This window comes from Cololabis saira, chromosome 23 (genome assembly GCF_033807715.1).
Source record: "Cololabis saira isolate AMF1-May2022 chromosome 23, fColSai1.1, whole genome shotgun sequence".
NCBI lineage: Eukaryota > Metazoa > Chordata > Actinopteri > Beloniformes > Belonidae > Cololabis > Cololabis saira.
In genome coordinates this window covers 18387996-18407989 of record NC_084609.1, presented here as the reverse complement: position 1 = coordinate 18407989, position 19994 = coordinate 18387996, and the positions used below count along the sequence as shown (strand labels likewise).

The 19994-nt window shown below is 39.5% G+C and overlaps 1 protein-coding gene across 1 annotated transcript; it reads left to right on the top strand.

Moving 5' to 3' along the window:
* Positions 1-1780: 1780 nt before the first annotated feature.
* Positions 1781-12848, top strand: ube2nb (ubiquitin-conjugating enzyme E2Nb). Its single transcript, XM_061715314.1, has 4 exons — positions 1781-1901; positions 5028-5274; positions 8687-8827; positions 11266-12848. The coding sequence occupies exons 1-4, from the start codon at positions 1872-1874 to the stop codon at positions 11307-11309; spliced, it is 462 nt and encodes a 153-aa protein (XP_061571298.1). The 5' UTR covers positions 1781-1871; the 3' UTR covers positions 11310-12848.
* The last annotated feature ends 7146 nt before the right edge of the window (positions 12849-19994 follow it).

Here is a 19994-nt window from a genome sequence, read left to right as displayed (position 1 = left end):
AGGTAGCAAGATTAAACAGATTTGATGTTAATTAATGGTGGGTACATTGATCATTCAAAGTCTCAATACATGAACCATCATTTGAAAAATATATTTAATTGCTCAAGGATCTTTATCTGGCCACTGCTATAAATTATTCCAGTGTTTTAAACCCGTTTCAATTGAATCATTTACAACGCAACTGTCATATGAATAAAGAAACACATCCATCCCGTTTTATCCTTTGCATGGTCGCGGGGGTCTGCTGGAGCATATCCCAGCTAATTACAGGCGAGAGGCAGGGGCACATAGAAATCCAATATGCTGATTAAATGTTGAAACTGACATCTATAGTGGACAACTGCTCCCACCCCCTGCATGTGGCGGTGAGCGCCCTGATAAGCTCCAGTGCAAGGCAGAGCGTTTCCGGAAGTCTTTTATCCCAATGGCAGTCAGACTTTTCAACAGTTCTATGTAGTTTGTACTGCTGTTGTTGTTGGTGTCATTATTTAGTGACATTCGCATGACATTACTGCAAAAAAAAAAAAAGCACTTTAAACCACTGCACTTTTACTGTTTTTATATCTTTTTGTAATGTTTTTGTAATGTTTTTTTATCCAGCAAGCAGAGTAGAGTCTTTCTATGTTTTTTATGTAATTTATTTATTATTCGTCTGTCCTGTTTTTTTCTGTTCTGTGTCGTGCTGCTGTGACAAATGAATTCCCCCTTGGGGATGAATACTTAATTATTTATTTATTTTTATTAGCAAAATTGAACAAGTTTACAAACAGTAATGGCATGGTACAATGTAGAAAGCACGTAGGTATGCAACAGACAGTACACAAAGTAAGATAGAGTAAAAGGATATACGGAAATAAAATTAAATAATACAAATTAAAATAAATTAAAAGAAAAGATACTCCATACACTTTAAATATGAAAAATAGTGACATAGCTCCTTATGAAAAACACAACAGTTTGGTTTTAGTTTCATGAATCTATTTTTATGTATAAAAAACTTCCCAAGAATGATGATCAGAATCAGAATCATCTTTATTGGCCAGGTTCGAACATTGTCCAACAAGGAATTTGACTCCGGTAATTTCGCTCTTTGGTGATAAAATAAAATAAACAATAAAACAAATGTGCTATTTCTATGATACAGAATAAACAGTATAAACATTTAAGGTGCAGCAGTTTGAGGTAGAGAGAGAAAAGAAAAGAAAAAGGGACAGTTTTTAATAAAAATAAACATAACCTATTTACAATTTTACAGGGCAATTATACAAAAAAAGTACAAAAGATTATACAAATTATACAAAGAAATACACAGTGAGGGGTGCAACTGAGTGAGGCAGAGATGGTTGTCGAGGAAGGTGCTAGATGATTTTTTGCACGTGATTGGTTACTCTGAGACTATTATTTGTGGGAGTTCATCAGAGCAACCGCTTGGGGGAAGAAACTGTCCCTGTGTCTCGAAGGAAAAATGGCCGGGAATCGAACCCGGGTCAACTGCTTGGAAGGCTGGATGATTGCGTTAATTGCCAAATCAGGTGTTGGGTCTTTTACAAGTATACCAAAAAAAAAAACGTTTTCTTTTGTTAGATTAGAGAAATTGACAAATTTAGGGAATAACCAGTCATACAAATCTTCCCAGAAAGCATTAAAAAATGTACAATCATAACATCACAAAAAGAAAGAATTTGAACGGAACAACAAGCCACGCCTTGTGCCAATTAAGATATCCTGACGTCATCGGAGCCACCGGAAGAGCGCGGCATCCGGCCCCGCCCCCACCGGAAGCGCTCGGTCTGGCCCCGCCCCCAGGGTTCAGTCACCGCAGAGAAGAAGAAGAAGGCGAGTCTACGGCTAAAAATATAATCGCTAACAAGATGGCCGGTTTGCCTCGTAGGATTATAAAGGTACACATGACACTGGATGGTTAATATTCACAGCAACGAGCCCGCCCGTTGCTGCTGTGGAGGGTGTTTGGGGGACAGTCCGAGCGTGAACCCGCCAGCATGTCGCATGCACCTTGACGTTAGCGCGCTAGCTCGTTAGCTCGTTAGCGGCTAACGAGTGTTTTGTTTGTCACTTCCGTTTCACTCCCTTCTGCGAGCTCGAGTCGCCAGCGAGCAGATTTACTGCTTTTTCCACGTAGTTTGACCATTTCAGAGCTACAGCGTCCGTGTGTGTGGGCCGGGGGCGGCTGCCGGGGCCGGTCCGGGCCCCCGGGCTGATGAATGGGTCCGGGCTCGGCTCGGCTCGGCGGCTGCAGCTCCGCACATGGACGAGCCTCTGCGTAGCCTACGCCGTAGGTTACGCGTCGCTGCGTACCCTACGCACGTATGCTCTGCGTCGGTGTGACGCGGGACCATAAATCAGCCTTCAGCCCGAGCCGCTGACAAGCTGAAGCCTCGCCACGCCTTCGTCTCTATAAACTCGAGCCTTGGTTTTCATCTGCCACGAATGTTCACCTTGAATTGGACAACAAAGTGGTGCTTTATGTCGAGCGGGGATTGAGCCAGATCCTGTTTATGACATGTCGCTGCACCTGCTGGCTCCATTAAAAATGGGGAAAAAAAGGTTGCACTTCCTCTTTTTTGTTTTTCCTGGTTAGATTTGTATTGATATGCAAATAATCCACTTTACTTTTGCTAACAATTGTTCAACATATCAGTTGATCATAATGTGTTGGACTCTTTAATTAAAATTGATCATAAAAAGGTCAATATACAGGACTGTCTCAGAAAATTATAATATTGTGATAAAGTTCTTTATTTTCTGTAATGCAATTTAAAAAAAAAAAAAAAAAAAAAAAAAAAAAAAAAAAAAAAACTAAAATGTCATACATTCTGGATTTATTACAAATCAACTGAAATATTGCAAGCCTTTTATTTTAATATTGCTGATTATGGTTTACAGTTTAAGATTAAGATCCCCAGAATATTCACATTTTTTTAGTATTTGAATATTGAATATATAGGATATTTGAGTTTTCTTAAGCTGTAAGCCATGATCAGCAATATTAAAATAATAAAAGGCTTGCAATATTTCAGTTGATTTGTAATGAATCCAGAATGTATGACATTTTTGCATTACAGAAAATAAAGGACTTTATCACAATATTTTCTGAGACAGTCCTGTATGTCTACCTCATAAACATCCTACCTGCTTTTTTTGCACTGTTTTTATTTATTTCTCGTACTGCACTATTTTTATTTTTTATTTCAATGTATATACTGTTTATATTTTGTAATTATATATTTTTTACCCTTTCCCTGCATGTGTGTGTTGAGTGTACTGCTGCTGCACAAAGCGAATTTCCACATTGAGGGAGAAATAAAGGACAATCTAGTCTAATCTAATATAAGGAATTACAATGTTGACAGATTTGCAGATTTTTTTTAAACATAAAATTCTTCATTACTTAATCGAAATCAGAATATTTCTTGATTTAAAATGTATCTTTTATTTGGGCATGCAGTCAAGTACAAGAAGCTTTTCCAATTAGCTCATTTGTCACATTTATTTATATAAATTATACCATCTGTAATTGTTGAAACTGGTGGTGGTTATTTTGTACAACTTGTTGAAACAGTCTGCATACGGCTATCGAAACCAACGGAAATGTCATACTTTTATCATAGTTTACTGGTTTGTTTCCAACAGTTTGCCCCCACTTATTCTGCTGTATCTTAACAGTGCCGGCTTTTCATTTCCTGGTGGTTAACCACTTGTATTCACCCATGTGCATTTTGATGAGCATCCATCAGTGTTAAGATTATTGATTTAGCTGCACAGCATAAGACACCTGCACTGCTGTGAGCTCATTTTGGTTTGAAGCCAAATGAAACTGGAGAGCTCAGTAATTTGAAAGAAACAGGGAGGGAAAGTGATGATTAAGGTGCTTGTGGCACATATGTAAAAGTGGCTTAAAATTGACAGAAAAGGACTATTAAAACATTAATTATATTTAACAGTCAAATTGATTAAAATGTTCAGTGTTTGAAAACTTTACTCATGGCTGTGTAAAACTATATTAGTCGTTTTTGTTTTACTTTATTCAAAATTTCAACACTTAACAATTAACTCAATGTCAGATTTAACTGGAGGATTTGTTTTTATAAGGGACAACTTTGTCTCTAATGCCGCTTTTGCACTAGGACTTACTTGGCCCGACTCGGCTCGGCGCGGCTTTACACGGCTCTACTCGTGTGTTTTCGCACTGCCAGGGGAGAAGCGGGGAGGTTTGGGTGAAGCTGCTGTGACGTACTCGATTGCGCAACACCTTTGTTGTGTCGGCGCAGATGAGAAATCAGCTGGAGCCGGGAGCGGCTGAGAGTAAAACAGCCCGTCTACATCGCTTTTTTAATTTTTTCTCGACAGCTACCAGGTTTATGAACATCTGCACCTCAGAGTTGGATCACCAAACAGACGTTTTGCGCTTTATAATAAAATCGCTGCGAGCCGCGGGTCGCTCTCTCTCTGACTCCCGCTTCCTGATTCAAACGTCTGACGCCCCCGCCCCCGACCAACCAGAGGCGTGGAGGGTGGTGACGTCCCCGCCCCCCGACCAATCCCTGGCGCGGAGGGTGGTGACGTCAGAAATAGTCCCTGCTCAGCCCGCAAAGAACCTGGCTGAAATGGTTACAGAAAAAAGTACCGATTTGGAGCGGCTTTACACGTCTCAGCCCTAGTGCGAAAGCGCAAAACGGGTAGAACCGAGCTGAGGTGGTACCAGTGCAAAAGCGGCTTAAGTGTTTTTATGTAGCATCTTTTCAATTTAGTTCTTTTTTAAGAAATCATGTGGTTTTAAATTAAAATAAGAAACTGCAGAGTGAGAAGTGCTTTCACTGTGTTAAACAGGAATTCCTGGAATGCTGTCATGTAAGTTTTGTAGATAAACGCGTGTGTCTCACTAACCAGGGTAAAGTTGTGCGTCACCAATCTCCGTAATTTGCTGATGCCCACACAGGTTTTCTTCCAGCATTGGTTTTAATTCAGAAATGTCTTGTTTTGTGTTTTCTCCTTCTGATCACACTCAGGAGACACAGCGGTTGATGGCTGAGCCAGTTCCAGGGATCACGGCTACGCCTGATGAAGGGAATGCACGCTACTTCCACGTGGTCATCGCGGGGCCTCAAGACTCTCCTTTTGAAGGAGGGACGTTTAAACTTGAACTATTTCTTCCAGAAGAGTATCCCATGGCAGCTCCCAAAGTGCGATTCATGACCAAAATCTATCACCCCAATGTTGACAAACTGGGAAGAATATGTTTAGACATTTTGAAAGGTAAAAACAAAGCACAACACTACTTCAACCTGCATGTATTTATGTTAACACTTGCTTTTGAATTAATCATTGAATCATGTCCATAAACAAATTCCATTTTTTTTGGGGGGTTTTGTTTCTTTTGTTAAAAAACACACAAACGCATGGCTATTATTTGTACGTATGAGGTTCCTGAGCTTTTTTGCTTTCCCAAATACTTTTTAAGGAAATATCAGACTAATAAAATTTGCCAAAGATAATTTATTACTACTATGATATACTAGTCTTTAAAAGTGAACCTAAAACCTCATCTGAGAGAATACTGAAGTAGGATTGTTATGATTAGTTTTGGAAGTGTTACTGATCTAAGACATTAAGTAGTTTTAACCATAAAGTTTGAGTACAGTAGAAGTAAATCTACACTCTCAATTTATCTATTCACAAATGATTTCGATAATTAACCAACGAGTCAAACATTAATTACAATGGAAAAAAATTGTGTGCATTTCTGTTTTTAAAATTATAAGAAAGTAAGAATTGCTGAAAGGATCTTGCTATTATTGCTGAGTCGGGAGGCGTGATCGAAACATAACGTAACCTGTGTGTGCGTTTAGAAGGACATATTGCCCCCACATCAGCAAGATTCATACACCACTAGACAGGTGTCATTTTCAAAATGAGGGTGGATAAACATCAGGATGAGTGCTTTTTGGCCGTTTTTTTTTTTTTTTTTTTTGCAAACCCCTGGTTTGTCATTTTTGCGGCCACTTATTTAAATAAGGGACCATCCTTTGTGGTTCTGGATGAACCCCAGTTCATGGCGTCTCTGCTCCGAGGCTGAGCAGCTCGCGGATCTCCTTGTCTCCCCAATTACTGATCTTGCAATTATAGACCCTAACTGTGACCTCTTACTACTGTTGTTACTCTCATCGGCTGTTTCCTTATCTTATAAAATAATAATTAAATAAAAACTCCCCTGGTGGGTTGTACTCAGGTCACTTGATCTACAAACCCATCCCACGACCCACCGCCCTGCGTCAGTTCTGTTTACATTAGACCGGACCCGTGGTTAAGACTTCCCTCGGAGGCCAGTTATTCATGGAGCAGCTCGACACGCCACCCTGTGTCGGTCAATGTAAAAATTACAGGAAACACACTAGATCCGTACATTGAACGTAGGGAATTCAACAATGTAAAGGGGCTGACTGACAGACCTCAGGCAAGCGTAAAAGATGTCCACTAACAAAAGTTAACAAAAATGGACTGCTTGTATGTGAAATCAGAATTGAACTGAATTTTAATATTTTGACTGCTTTCCAGGTGTTCACTAAGGTAACAACGTTGTTTAATTGTGCCGCTTACTTTTACATGATTTATTTGACTAATCAATACACTCTAAATCAGCCTAATCAAGTTATTGGATAATAAATACTTCTGCCTTTTTATACAGAGCATATATAAAAGAGAGAAGAGAGATCTCTTGAAATGATCAGTGGTACATGCTTCATTAGCTTTCATTTCTGCTGGAAACCACTTTATAAACCTAATAAACTCTAAAATGTTCTTATTTACGTGTTGTGACTGGTACATTTAGTTTCATGAGAGATAACTATAAAATAAGTTGCATCTACCCTTTTAACAGGTACATATATTTTGGTGAAGCACCACTTCTTGGGCGCAGTGATTGCCTGCAGCAGCACTGTTGCCAGGTAACGCACAAATTTAAAATATAAAGCAGTATAATAAGACAGAATTGAATGTCTTTGTTGCAGTGAAGGGGGCCAGGTGCTGCCATTGAGGCTTGGCATACCTGGAAAAGACGACAGAGCATAAACTCTGTTTCACAACCATGGAACAATATTCAGCTATTAACACATCCTGCCTACTGGTGTGATAGATTATACTATTATAATAGTCATAATGCATGAGTTACAAATTCTGTTACACTCTTGCCCACGTGTAACGGTGCCTATCTAAGCAGTCACTTTGCTCAGGTACTGGTGCTTTACCAAAATATAGTTCTGTATACGTATCAGTTTATAAAATTGTTGCATCCTCATTTTACAGAGTGTTGATAATACTCTACACACAAATAAGAGTTCTCTCTACAAATAATTCACTTGAGTGATTTTTCTTCATTTTGAAGTACGGTTTCAGTCATAGTCTGATTACAATGCTGCCAAGCTGTTGCCATGGCGAGCACCTCAGTCAGCCCGAGACTCCGTTAATCCATCCATGAAAAACTGAAATCAGTGTGTCCATTAATCTCTGCTGTCCCTAGGGTTGGAGTTTGGAAAAGTATCAAGTGAAAAAATTAGGCAGATGTTGGTGTTCAAGTCTCCATCCGTCTGCTGCTGCTGCACAAAATAATCCATCAAACTTCTGTTTGGTCTGTCTTGGTTCTCTGAGTCGGTGCACAGCACACCAACCTCTCCATTGCCACATTTGTGTTAAAAAAATGAATCTCCTGTTACAGACTTATTCAACTTGGCTTTTCCATCAGTTGAGCATAAAACCGAGCGAGTATGTAGACCCTCCAACATCTGCAGTACCACATTTAAACTTTGCTTGTCATAAATTTAATCTCATTCTTGTTTCTTATTTGAAGTACGCAGCCTTGAAGTTTTGCACATCTGGCATCCAGGCAATGTGCATTTCTGTGATGAAGGCTGGACAGTTAATGAACTAGTTATCTGATACACAGCTCGATGGTATGGCTGGCTTGTCCGGGGCTAAATACGTGATTAGTTGGCCTATTTATAACTTGATGGTGTAAAGGGCAAGGTCCACTTTTGCTTGTCTTAAATGCTTAGTCATGGCATCATGGAGCCCAGATTCCAGACCCGCCCTGAAAATCCTGAACAGGAAAAGGAATGTAAAAATGTTAAATGGTCCTAACACCGACATTTAGTACAAGATCTAATCGTTTTCAGTCTTAACACGTTTTAAGAAACTGCAGCCAAACTGTTGTGTACTCTTAACGTTATCATAGTTTATTAATGTAACATCTGTATTTGTATATTTATGCTGAAATAGACCTGTGATACACTTCTCAAAGCAGTGACTTTCACACATTAAAACACACCAGACTGGGTACCTTATCACAACCAAAGTGTGGCTACGGAAAAGAAATAGCTGAAAATCAGATCCTTAAATTAGCAGAAAACGCAACCCTTCTGTGTGTGGTTCTGAGTCACACTGGCCTGCGGTGACGGCCATTTTATTACAATAATACATCAAATTTGTCATTTTTGTGCTCCATACTTAAAACTAGATCTGAGTTTTATCTACAAAGGATTTCTGCTCAGTTTTTACTGTCATACAAATGTATTGCCATCAGAAGCTTATTGCAGATGATTGAATGCAGATTGTTCTTTTATGTATACATACTTGACTTAAAATCTCTTGTTTCTCCTCTCCTGAATCCTAACAGATAAGTGGTCTCCAGCTCTGCAGATCCGCACAGTGTTGCTATCTATCCAGGCATTATTAAGTGCCCCCAACCCAGATGATCCCCTGGCAAATGATGTTGCAGAGCAGTGGAAGAAAAACGAAAGCCATGCCATTGAGACAGGTGAGGATACGTTTTAGGTTTTAATTAATAAAGTATAGATAGTCCCCTCCTTAACAAATGCTCAAGTTATGAACTTCATATTTGGTGGCATAAACTCATGGTGGCAGGAGTCTTATAACGAGACCAAACCATCAATCTCAGGTGTTGTAATATTCAAGTCAGCAGCTAATTATCTGCCATAAAGCTGCCGTCAGCTCTCTGAAACTAAAACTATTGACCACATGCTCCAGCACAAATACTGGCCGCACTAACAGCCTCTTTGTACTCTGAAAAGAGTTCACCAAATTTTATCACCATTGTCACAAGCTGTCACAGATTCATGTATGAGAAATGCTTTTATAGATGGCAGTGAAGTCTCTGTAACTCCACCCACCTGGTCCAAAGGTTTGCCGTCACTGTTTCAGTGACATTTATTTCTGGCTGGAGAAGAAGAATAACAGCTGACAACATGTCATCAATTTTGTTGCTGAGGCAACAGTAGAGCTGCAATCTGTACTCCCAACCTCGGGTTCCTTGTTCCTTACCTGGCGTTCCTGTCTCCCCGAGGAGAGCTCACAGCGGGTCGACTTCAGAGACCTGGCCAAAATTAGATTTACACATGTTGCAAATTCAAAAGATTTCCTGAGTTGTTTGAAATGTTTAAAAGTGGATTGACAATAACTGTGATCTGCTGACTCAATAAAAAAAAGAGAGAGAGAGAGAAAGAGAGAGAAGCACAAGCTGATGCAAAGGCATGAATGATTCAGCAAAAAGACTGCGTACAACCTGGAGTAAAGTCAAGCAGGGAGCCACAGCAATTTTACGTACATTTTGAATAAAACAATCTGATGGCGCTGTGTGTGACTGAACACACCATTTACTTATCAGAACAAGCTTTGGGAGGAAACAAAACTTAATTTCACGGATTGTGAGGCATAACTGTGAAAGAACTGAATTATTCATAATCTCAACGTTTCCTCCCCTGAGTGTGTAAATGACCTCAGCTGTGTTTTAAGGTCATCACACCAGCATTTTCAATAAACCGGCAGACTCAGCTCGATTGCAGTTGCAACATTCAGCCAGTCTGAGTTTGCTTTCAGTGTCTTTTGTGAAACAAGCCTAGTTTAATTAACGTATTCCCCCTCCCTGGCTGTGACGAACCCTGCTGAAGGGGACGATGACAAACAGTGAAGACGAAGAGTTGCTGATTAATGCAGCGTTACTTCCACGCTAGTTAGTATGCAAACTTCAATACTCTCGTGTTTACTAGCAATTGTGATATATTTTTGTCTATTAGAGCTTTTGTCCTGAGTCCAAGTCTAACCGCAAAGCGTTTAACCTCGAAAGCGCGCTACACGCATGTTTGTTTAGGTTGTGTTTACCCATCATGCCCTGCGTTGTAGTCCCCTTCCTCCCCTTTGGCCGGTTTGAGGAGGACCGAGACGTTTGTTTTTAGGCGGATCAGATTCTGCTTCTTTGGCCCGAATCCAACTGCACAGGGAGGGACACCTCCGAACAAACCTTTCCGAGAAGACTTTCCGAGCAAATGAACTCTGAGCGGGATGGAGTGTGTGCACTACCCAGCTTCATGCAGGCGGTGTGAATGCACCCTAGGAATTAGGAGCTCGCCGATTCAGTGTTGGATGTTTCCACGGGAACGTTAAAACCTTTGGATTGTCAAAGACGTCGCTGTCTAACTAGACCGATCAAACATGCAGTTTCAAGCATTTGTCATGTTCAGCGCTCTTTACCTGTCGGAGACTTTAGCACTGTTGTAACGGTAAAAATAAAAGACTGCAAGAGCCTGTCGCAAACTTCAAACCTGACCTCTCATCCCTGACGCGTTCAAGCCCAATAAGACAGGATGTTTTCATGAAAGGAAAAATGTGTTGTTTGTTTTGGAAAAGGGTCCTAATGAAATATTAGAAATTATTCTGTTGCTCTCCACTCATCCAGATAAAAGAAGGAAGAAAAAGAAGTATAAAAGTAAGGTTGCGAATACCTGTCTTGTTGCAGTTATTCAGTTTTTTAATTGAAAATGTCAATCAACTTGTGTACAGACAGTGACAGAGGAAACAGACGTTTAACCACTTGACTGGAGCGCTGCAAACTGGCTCTGTGCACAAAAGAAGGCTTGTCAGCATTGTTGGTGCTGACAGGTTTAACACAAATGTCCTCATTTATCTCACATAAATGCTTTGTGCCACTATTTATGAAATACTATCCGTTTCTTCTTTTTTTGAGCATTTTGGTCAGTTATGGACATTTTTGTGATACAAACTTTGTTGAATTTTTGAATCAAAACATAAAATAAATTCATAATTTTATTTTTTATTTGCCTTACCAATTGTTTTGATTGTGTCTTTACACATCCAGATGTTTTATTAGCTTGCTTTTATCAGTACTTCATCAAACTCGGCTCACACCCAACACGCCTGTTGTCTTTGTGCCCTCCGCAGCCCGAACATGGACCAGGCTCTACGCCAGCAACACTGAAGTATAGAAGAAGAGGGAAGAGGCTTCTGAATGTGATCCACAAAATGTACTCCTATTCTGTCAACATTTGAATTTAATGGACACAAAAAGAAAAAAAGAGAGAAAAAAAAAGATAAGTCCAAATCTATTTGAGAGAAATGACGAGATTTACTGCTGCAGACCTCCGGGTGACTTATTTTCCTCTCTATGACGCGTTAAATGTGTGATAGCCCCCCCACACTTTTTTTTCTGTTCTTTTTGTTTTCCTCCCTCTTTCATTGCTATTTAAACGCATGGACAGAATGACACCCTCCCCTCTACAGTCTTAAAATCACATGCAATATGTTGTCTTGAGCTAGGCACATACTGGTACGTTTGCAAAATGTTCATGCATTAAAGCTGTCCTTCTTTTAACACATGCATTATTTGTCAACACATCTGTATGTCTTTTTGTGAGAAATGACATTTTGTGTTATTTCAGCACATTGATTACAGTTGTCGTCTTCACACATTGGTTATGAGGCAAAATACAATTTAAGGTTTGTCTTTGCCCATTAGGGAGCATGTTTTTAAAGGAGGTAAAGAGCGTACATGCAACAAAAAGGTTGGTCTTCGCTCCGTGCAGACAAGCATGTCACAACTCTGAGTGTTGCACCTACAGTAGTTCAGCATCCTCCGAGAAGCACATGGGGCAATGAAGACAGTTCACGAAAGGTGACATGATTAGCATAATCCCATAAGAAACAAAAACACAAATAAATATAGACACTCTTGAACCTTTCTAGGCATAAACTGATATTTTACTCTAAAATAAATCTGAAGATTTTGTGAAATGGCTACCAAATTTGCTATCAGAGAACCCATGCATACTCACACCCACGGCTGATGTGTATAAGCACGGCCCTTTGTAGTCCATGTAGATGGCATGTTATCGTTGTTTACGTTAGTGTTTCAACATGGGTCTTGGGATAGAAAAGATGCCAGTTAGGTGAGCAAATCAATCCAAAATCTAGTGGTTTTATGATCCTGACAGCAGGCCGAAATGTGACTTTTAACAGGTTCCATCACTGAACTGGATGTCATCTTTGTTGCATTCATTTCCTCCGTCAGCGAGTTTTGTGGACAGTGTGGGGAGGGTGTGTCGAGTACTTCCACATCCTTAAAAAGTTTGAGACTGAAAACTTTTTAAGACTGCAGGAACCTCATTTGCTTTTATTTTATTGTTTAGACACCATTTGCTTATGCTATATGTTGCCTGTTCTCTTTTGTTTTCAGTGTTACTTCATTTGAAAGAGCCAGAACCAAACTGATATCGGGGCTCTTTGAACTTGTCTTGCCATGGGGTTTGGTCAGAGTTGTGGTGTTTTGGGTTGTTTTTTTTTCTGTAAAGGGAAAGTTTAGGTGTTTGTCATCAGTTACATTGTTGGTCAATAATGCTTTTGCTCTCTGTGATATGGATGTAATGATTATACATACAAGTGCATTTAATTGATTTCAGCAGGGGAAATCGGGTCATTGTGGTTGCAGTAGAAAGTGATGTTACAAATAAAACGTACCGAAACTTGAAGATCCTATCAGGCCCTAATGCATTTTGTATTGGCTGGAGAAAACATGTTAAATTTTAGGGCGCGATTGATCTTTAGGCGAAAATAAATTCTCAAAAGAATCCTAAAACTTAATTTTAGAAGATACTGAACTGATAGCAGTCTCGGATCATGACTCAGAAGGTTAATTTCTGCATATCTTTATACTCTCCATGATCGTATTGTTTTGGGACTGAGGAAAAACGAAACATTATGTTATGTGAGAATACTTTCATTGAGCCACCTTTTCTGGGATTATCACAGGCTCTGTGTTGCTTAGGTTTTGTTTGCTCCCCCATCTTCACTTAGAAATATTAGCTATTTCTAATTTCTACATTTATTCACGTCTGAAAGATGGAGCATGGCTCAAAACTTGAGGAACTTGACAATTAACTAAACTGAGAAATTATCACTAGTTTCAAGAAACAAATATATCAAAACATTGAGATATCCAAAAGTAAAAAGGTTCTGTTGGTAATTTCAGTGAATTTGCATACATGCCTCTACAAACACTCTGTAAATAAAATAAGTTGAGTAAGTAAGAGGAGTCTCCTCTGTTTTATGTCGTCTGGATGCGTCTTTCCCGAAGTGACAGGTTGCTGAAGTACCAGTCTTGCCCTGCAGGGGGCGGCATTGGCACCTAAAGAGCAGAGGAGCAGAGCAGTGGCAACACCTTATTCAAATGACTGAATGAACAGACTAGGGTGCAGGGTCTGGTGACAAATTAGTGGTGATTAATTTCCAGGAACCAGTTTTGTTGGAGCAAAGAAACAAAACATTTTATAATTCACTTTTTTCGGTGGAACTTTAACTGTTTTAAAAATAAAAATTCAATATCTGTAAAGGGGAGAACAGATTTTATTTTATTTTTTAATATGGCTGCTTCTGTTTTACGTTTACAAATAAGGTTTGAGAAAGAAAAACAGGCCTATTCATATTACAATGATTACAATCTTGAGACACCTCAAAGTTTGAGAAGAAATCTGGAAAGCACGGGCATTAAGGAAGAACAACATCCAAAAGAAAGAAGTTCACGTCCAACATTATAAACATGGTGCTATTTTGAGTTTTTCTGGCACATTGACAGTTTCCTTGAACACAAGTGGACAAATGTGTTGATACTTTTCCATTAAAGAAAGGAAAAACTTGTAATGGTCACTGAAATGGCTTGAGACTAGTAAAAGTAATAATCATTTACTGAAAAAATTACTAATGAAACCAGGTACTGCATTTGCATCATGGTTCAGCAGCATAATTGAACAAAAACTCCTGAAGCTATGCTGGAAAAATGAGTTGAGACCTGCTTAAAAGATTGAAAATAATTTGACCAAAGTGACATGTTAAACAAAAGCATTATCATTGCAGGTGTCTTCAGTCTTGCAGTTGGTCAGTATAGTTATTTTAAGGGTTAAAAGTGGTCCCTGCTGTTTAGTGTCAATGTGTTTGCCAAACTGAATGTGGACCAGAAAAAGGAAAGGAGAGAATCATCTGATGAGGTTAGAAAGAAAACTATAGACAAACATGGAAACAAATAAAAGATGGATAATATTTGTGGGAACCAAAGATATTCAAGGTGAACTCCAAGGTCAATGTTTATCAGTGTCAAATCGCACCATCTGTCACTTTTTGGGCCAAAGTGGACTGCACTGAAAAGCAAATCATAAAACAAGCAAGCCAGACTGGAATTTGTCATAATGCATTCAGACAAGCCACAAAGCTTTTGGGAGAATCTCCTTTGGACAAATGAGATGTAAAAGCATACTTTGGCAAGTCACATGTTCACAGCCTTCAAAGAAAAGAAGACTGTAGCTACTGTGAAACATGGAGGATGCTCTGCTGTCATCTGGAGCTGGTACAGGGTGTCTTGAATCTTTGCAGGTACGATGAAATCTCAAGACGTTCTAGACGGAAATGTGCTCAATGTCAAGAGGCTCAGTCTCAGTCGCAGGTCAGGGGTTCTCCAACAGGATATTGACCCAAACGCTTCTAAGCACACAAAAATGTTTAAATCCTACTGAGCATCTGTTCAAACATGCAGTCTACAGAATAAACCCTTCAAACCTGAGACGTCTGAAGCAGTTTACTCATGAGGACCAAAAATACCTGTCTACAGGTGCAGATTCACAGAAATCCCTAGACTGCAGTGATTCACTCAAAAGGTTGTGAAAAACAAAAAGAAAATTTAAATGAAAGGTCCCATCATTTTTGTCCAAGTCGTTTTCATCAGTCAATTTGCAGTAAATTATTTGTCACTTCTCAGTTTCAAATTATCTCACTGACCATTGTGGGTTTTTTCTTCCTGTAATGGAAACGAAGTATAAAAACAAATAAACACAAGGTGAGCAGTGATTTTCATGTAGGTGAAAGAGAAACGCACAAACTCTCACGTGGGGGAAGTGGACATGCACACAGAAAACGCAGGTTAACATGCTGTATCTTAAGGATTAAAGGAAATTCTAATTTTGATTCACTTTTTGCTTTGTCTGTTACAAAATCTTTAAAAACTCTGTTAAAATAAATGTCCCTTTATCGCTGCACAGTGGACATGCCGAGTCACTGGAAGGCCCTGCGAGGTGCCACCCTGTCTCCCTAAGCACTGAAATCATCATGACTTTGTTTATTTGCTTCTTGAGAGACCAACAATAGTGGAATCCTGCCAGCTTATGGCAATAAGAATATATTTAAAGGGTAGATATTTGTTTCATTCATAGTTTCGCATGCTTAACAACCCAACCAGCATTAACATTTGGGGCCACGTGGGTTAAAAGTAATGCTAAAATATTGTGTTCAGTTGATAGAGCGCTTAATATCTCTTCACAACTGATATATTGAGTAAACAGTGCATATTTAAACTTTCTACATCTGAACTATTAGTGCAACTGTGAGTTTATTGTTGAAAAATATTTAATGTTTAATGTGCAGTTTCAAAGCTTGATTTCTCTGAGTCGTGAGCCTGGAGAGAGACTCAAGTTATCACATTTAAATTGATAATTTTCAGATCTTAAAGGGAAATTAGAATAAAATAACTTCAAAATTTTGCCCAACTCAGTCATCAGTTTTAATGGGAAAGTTTAAGTGGCCGATACTTTAGAGTTAAATTATGGCCGGAAACATGTGTTTTACATTGGAATATTTTAGTGCTATCTATTCAACATAATAGTAATCAATAGTAATTATTGAATAATGGTAAAACTCAGGTACATTTTTTTTCTCATTAAATTATAACTTTTATATACCTTCATTTTTACATTTCACCTCAAAGCAGCAGAACACAAAATAGTTTTTAGTGTTATTGTCATTTATGACACTAAATCTTTTGGCCGCCTTTAGCGCTTCCTCCAGAAACCAGAAGGGGGCGCCAAATGCAACACCGAAACCTTGAAATCAACGAGATGTGCGTTTCTTTATGTTTACATTCATTTCAGTTTGTTTTCACCTTAGCACCAGTAGCCCAAAGCCCAGGCCATAAAATCACACGTTTTCATCCAGTTAAGATTTTTACTGAGAAACATTCATGCTTTGGCAACACATTTCTCTTTATTGCTTACAAGGGAGCACATGTGATTTATTTTTTTAAAGATTATGTGTCTTCATCACACATAGAAAAAAAGGTTTCACAATATTTACAATGTTTTACGATCCATGTCTCTGTTCATATGGCAACAGTGAGTCATTCAGGGTGGTATGCAGGCTTTCTCTGAGAGCAGGAAACGATGACTCCCTTTTGGTATCTGAATTATCTGACCAAACATTAACCGGTGCGTCTCTGGGAAGGCTTTGTTGTTGCGCAGGTCGCCCCCAGAGCAGCAAAGTGATAGTTTGTAGTAGTCGGTCACTGACTCACACCCATAAACAGGAGCTCACGGGAGACGTGAGGCACTCAAAACACAAAAACATTATTTATGATGTTGTTTTATATATATATATAAATGGACCTGTGCAGAATTTTGCACTCGTTCACCTCCACTGTCACTTTTTCAGGCCATGCAGCCTCCATGTGAATCTCGAGACTGATCCAATTGAGTCACTTCAGAATAAAAGCTTTTGCTTATAAAAACATTTCTGGGACAGAGGTTCTTGTCAGAAGAAAACTGATTAATATTTTGAACTTCTTCCAAGAGGCTTTCAAATGCAGAACTGCAGCTATGACTTTCATTCTAGTTTAGTAATAGCTTGCATTTCTCACATCTCAGAGTTTAAATTCTGGTGTACAAATACTTATTTTAATTCCAAGGAGTCAAATCAAAAGAGAGCTATGCCTCTAAAGGTTACTCCTCCTCATCTGAGGAACCAAGCTGCTTTCTATAGGAGCTGCCACCAGCCCTCGTGACGGCAGCAGCGTTGGAAGTCATCATAAATCAACCGCAAGGCCTTTTTTTTGGCCATAAACACGGTGTAAGTTATCCATGTAAGCATGTGATAATAAAGTGCTGCGACCACATTGCCGCCTCGATGGCCATGGTGTCCCCAACCTAAACATAGCCGTGCTCCTCTGACACACCAGATCATCTCTCGCTGTGACTGCTGACTGCAGGTGAAAACACCGCCGTCACTTGCTAGTGATGTTGAGCCAACAGGTGAGGACAGACATCTTGTTTTGACTGGTGCATGTCGGAGGCATTTACTGCAACCCCGACGTTGGTTATGGTCGGGGTGATGTGAAATGTGACCGTTTCATATATCATTCCTTTAACTTATCGTTTAAGTGGGTTAACCTTTATCCTTCACATAACCCTCGCCGCTCCGTCTTTCTTCCCCTTCCTGTCACATGTGTCCCTCCCTCTTTTCCCACCTCTCTTTAATTTCCCCTTTTTATTTCTCAGGGCTTTTATTCTTTCTCTTATCCCCCTTTCTGCCCCTCTCCTCCTCTGAAACCTTGCTCTTCCTCCTCCTCCTCCTCCCCTCTATTCCACTGCAGATGTTAGGGTACTGCAGTCAGAACCTTCTCACCTCAGCCCTCCTCATGTTATATAACCATCCTCATTATCCTCCCATGCGTAAAAAGAAAAGTCAGCAAGCAGCCAGAAGGGAATCCCTCCTTTCAGCTGCAGCAGGTACCCAGAACGACCTCAGGCCCTTCCTCAGCATCTCAATATTTCAGGAGTTTTAGGGTTATACAAGACAGCTGCAGTGCAATAACACCGCAGGCTGTGGTTTTCTAGCTTTTTTCTCCTCACTTTTAGTCTCTGATGTGTTTCGGCTTTTGAGCCTGACTGTCTTTTCATTTCTGTGCGCATGACATAGTCACAACATGTCTCAGGGTAATGTTTTCATTACGAAGCTTTGTATACTGTTATTATTACATTTTTGGTGTAATTTGATTATCACCGTATCACCGCAAAATGTGCAATAGTTAGTCCACTCACCTGGAAGGTTTAGGGTTAGGTTTCACAATTCCTGGTTAATAATTGGGGGGTGGTGGTTGTTTTGTGCAGGGTTGTGCTCAAGTCACTGAAATGTTGCAAGCCCTAATCGTGTTTACTTTTCTAACCCTAACTATATAATTTTAACTCCTCGCCGTAACCACTCACAACTGAATACAAAGTAGAAAAGACAAATTACTGGAAAACTTTGCGAAGGATGGGTGTTTGTCTACGGTGTATGGGAGTCCGATACTCATGAAATGTTGTGACCAAATTAACCTTGTGTATGGTGGCTTGTTTTTTTCCATTTAAAAAAGATGTTTAATACGCTTATGATGACACATTAAAGTTTCACAATAGATTTTCTGGATGTTTTTGATCCTATATTTTTCTCAAACCTTTTTTTTTTCTTGCACCTCCGATTAAAGTGTCCATATTATGCTAATTTCCTGCCACCTTATTCTTATCTTTGTTTTTTTGCACCCAAGCTTCAATTGTCTTCTGATTGGTTGAATTCCTCATTGCCTGTACACATACAGTAGATACACATAAAAACACCTCCAATGCCAGCCCCTAACCCCTCCTCTCTTGATAATTGTAAATATTTTGATGGATATTGACATGACATCCACGCCTCCCCGTGGTTGGTGCTGCTGTTAGCGAGGCCAGAAACTGTGCCACTTAGCTCCGTTTGTGTCACTGATCACTTACTGGGGACGACCAGGTCAGAACACTTATCTACTCGCAGCCACGCACATAAACATGCTGTTCATACATTCATTTGGGGCCCGGCGGTGGTCTCGCCCAGCATGTAAATGATTAACAATGTCCATTCATACAACCCCTCCGGGGCGCGGTAACCAGCACGCAGCATGTAAACAGGGAGTCACGCTAACGCTGCCGATGTTGGTCAATAACCTGTCAGACAGTGTTGACGAGCAGCACTCAAGAATTCAGTAAGTTGAGCTTCTGTTGGTTTCCACAGAAAGATTAAATCAACAACATACGTTACTGGAATACCAAGTTTTATCTTCTTTAGATTAGTAATGTTGATTCCCCGTTTAAGTCTCTGTTAGGACTATTGAAGACTTTGGTTTTGATTGAAACAATTGATCCATTATTTGGATGATTTGAAAAGTGCTGACCAGTAATTTTCAATCAGTGGACTGAACCCTGCCTGTTATCAAGTCTCAAACTGTGTGGCAGATCAATACAGACCGCAACCAAAACCCCCCTGTAGCTCTGTGAGCTACTTTCACATGTGTAGCTGTGTAGTAGTTGTGGTAAGAGACAACCAAAGTTACTTTGGGTTGGTTTTACTGAGCGATGAGACACCAGGACAGGTAGACAACACTTCCTAAAGATCACCAAATATTGCTCACACTCAACTCAACCAATAAGCTTACTCTGGCTGCAAGTCACATATTTTTTCATTTCATTTCATTTCATTTCATTTATTCCATTCATGGTATATCTTCTTAACAATGTTGTAGAAAATTCCATGAAGTACACATTATCACCATGAAAGAAAAGGAGCAGGAAGAAGAAAACTTATGATACCTGCCCCTCTCTGTTAATACAATTACATTGACTTACTGAACACCAATCTATCTATACATATATAAACAAGAAAACAAACAAAAATACCACTCTTCTATCTATTTTCTTTCTCTTTCTCCTTCTTCTTTTTTGTAGGCACTTATCTTTTCTTTTTTAAATATTTTCTTAAGCTGACACAAACTTGTGCAACTTTTCAGTTCCTTGCTT

What these genes read in the sequence shown, in the direction of transcription:
- ube2nb (XM_061715314.1), top strand. Translation starts at nt 1,872, where the DNA reads ATGGCCGGTTTGCCTCGTAGGATTATAAAG. An exon ending in ATGTTTAGACATTTTGAAAG is followed by an intron (nt 5,275 to 8,686) that starts GTAAAAACAAAG and finishes GAATCCTAACAG; the next exon opens with ATAAGTGGTCTCCAGCTCTG. An exon ending in AAGCCATGCCATTGAGACAG is followed by an intron (nt 8,828 to 11,265) that starts GTGAGGATACGT and finishes TGCCCTCCGCAG; the next exon opens with CCCGAACATGGACCAGGCTC.